At 50.2% G+C, this 1976-nt stretch overlaps 1 protein-coding gene across 1 annotated transcript in view; it reads left to right on the top strand.

Moving 5' to 3' along the window:
- TRPC4AP (transient receptor potential cation channel, subfamily C, member 4 associated protein) overlaps positions 1-1976 on the top strand; it is a gene marked incomplete at its 5' end in the record, with an annotated part of 57613 nt that overhangs the window by 44100 nt on the left and 11537 nt on the right. The window contains 2 exons of the mRNA XM_014550639.1: positions 625-683; positions 1582-1683. Of these exons, the coding sequence (XP_014406125.1) occupies positions 625-683; positions 1582-1683 (161 nt within the window). The remainder of the gene's footprint in view (positions 1-624; positions 684-1581; positions 1684-1976) is intronic.

Consider the following 1976-nt stretch of genomic DNA (forward strand, 5'->3'; position numbering starts at 1 on the left):
CCGTGTGGGGTGGGGGTGGGGCGTGTTGTTTTCCCTCTGAGTACCTGCGTAGCCTGGGCCCTGGAAGTGATTAATAAGCACTTTGCTTTGTCTGCCAGGTACTTCAGAGGCTGTTCTCCTGGGGTTCTCTCTCACCAGCAGCATCCTGGCAGAGAAACCCTTCTTTCGCCAAATGTATACACTTCCCAGGCTTTATATGGGCCCACAGTTCTGTCTGGTCCCTGCAGGGCATTAAAACCCAAGCCCTGGCCTAGATGAGTCTCATTTTCACTTCTCCACCATCAGCGCTGTGCTCAGAGCTCTGAACTCAGTCCTTCATTTCTGAGTTCTATGGATTTTCCTTTCTTTCTTTTGAACTTAGCCTCATATTTAAAAGATTTTCAGTTACTTTTTAATCCAGTATGTTGGGGTGTTTTTAGCAAGAAGAGTCCACATTAGCTTAATCTGCTATTGTCCAGGCATGGAAGACAACAAAGGGTTTTCTGACTCAAGAAAAGTCCTCATCGTGCATGAGGACAGAGGCTCAGAGAAGCAAAGCAGTATGCCCAGGCTCTCACCAGAGTGTTTGCTTTCTTTGGAACATTGTGACTATGGTTTTAACATCAAGGTGCACATCTATTTTAGGACATCACCTTGAAGATACAGTTTCTGAGGCTTCTCCAGAGTTTCAGCGACCACCACGAGTAAGTACGAGCTGTCCCTGGAAGGAGAGTTGTTGCTCTGTCTTCTCTCCTTTCTTTGTCCCATCGCTGACCCTGGCTCAGGAGGAGGACCTGGGAGCCGGGACAGCCGCTGTCACCACAGTGGCTGCACGTCATGATACTGTAATAAGAGCTGCCAATTGTCCTGCCCTTCCTTTATGCCAGGCACTGCGCTGAGCTTTCCCTTAGTCCTCACAGCCACCCTAGGAAGTGAGGCAGGAGTTGTTAGCCTCTTATTACCCTTTTTTGCTGGTACAGGGTCTTGACTTCAATTTGTTTAAAAAAGCAACCTCTGTGAAGCACACTAAAACGAGGTATGCCTTTAAAATGATGAGTTTCGTTTGGACATGTTGGGTGGAAGTGCCTTTAAGAAATCAAGTAGAGCCCTGGCCGGTTTGGCTCACTGGATAGAGCGTCAGCCTGGGGACTGAAGGGTCCCAGGTTCGATTCCGGTCAAGGGCATATACCTTGGTTGCGGGCACATCCCCAATAGGGGGTGTGCAGGAGGCAGCTGATCAATGCTTCTCTCTCATTGATGTTTCTAACTCTCTATCCCTCTCCCTTCCTCTCTGTAAAAAATCAATAAAATATATTTAAAAAAAAAAGAAATCAAGTAGAATGTTCAGTGGCAAAAGAAAGGCCTGGGATGCTAAGGGAAGAGGCCTTGCTAGTGAATGTGGCAGGCAGAGGGGTGGGGATTGGGGCCAGGGAGACTCCATGCCTCCCTCTGTGCCTGCTCAGGGGGTACAAGGTGTTGGGGAAGGGTACTTGGGGGATTCTTAGATCCTCCCTCTCTACAAGAAAAGGGCAGGGGACTACTCAGTGCTGACCTGGCAGCCCCAGTCCTGTCCTGAAGCTCCCTGCAACCCATTTGTTTCAGGAACAAGTACCTGCTGCTCAACAACCAGGAGCTGAATGAACTCAGTGCCATCTCTCTCAAGGCCAACATCCCCGAGGTGGAAGCCGTCCTCAACACTGACAGGTGAGCATGGATGGGGTACGGCTTTGGCCCACAGCCCACCCTGGCTGCTTGTGTGCCCTGGGGCACAGAGATGGGTTCACACAGGTATGCAGACTTGTCCTTACATATAGCTGCAGTGTCCTAAAGGCTCCTGTGTGTAAGACATTGTTCTTACGTCACCTGCATTATGTCAGTGGAGCCCCACAGCAGCCCTAGGAAGAAAGTGTCATCATCACCTCCACTTTACAGATGGGGGAGCAGGATCTTGGAGAGGTCACCTGACAAAGGTCATGTATGCCCTGCCGCGCCCCCCC

This window comes from Myotis brandtii, unplaced genomic scaffold, assembly GCF_000412655.1.
Source record: "Myotis brandtii unplaced genomic scaffold, ASM41265v1 scaffold61, whole genome shotgun sequence".
NCBI classification, from domain to species: domain Eukaryota; kingdom Metazoa; phylum Chordata; class Mammalia; order Chiroptera; family Vespertilionidae; genus Myotis; species Myotis brandtii.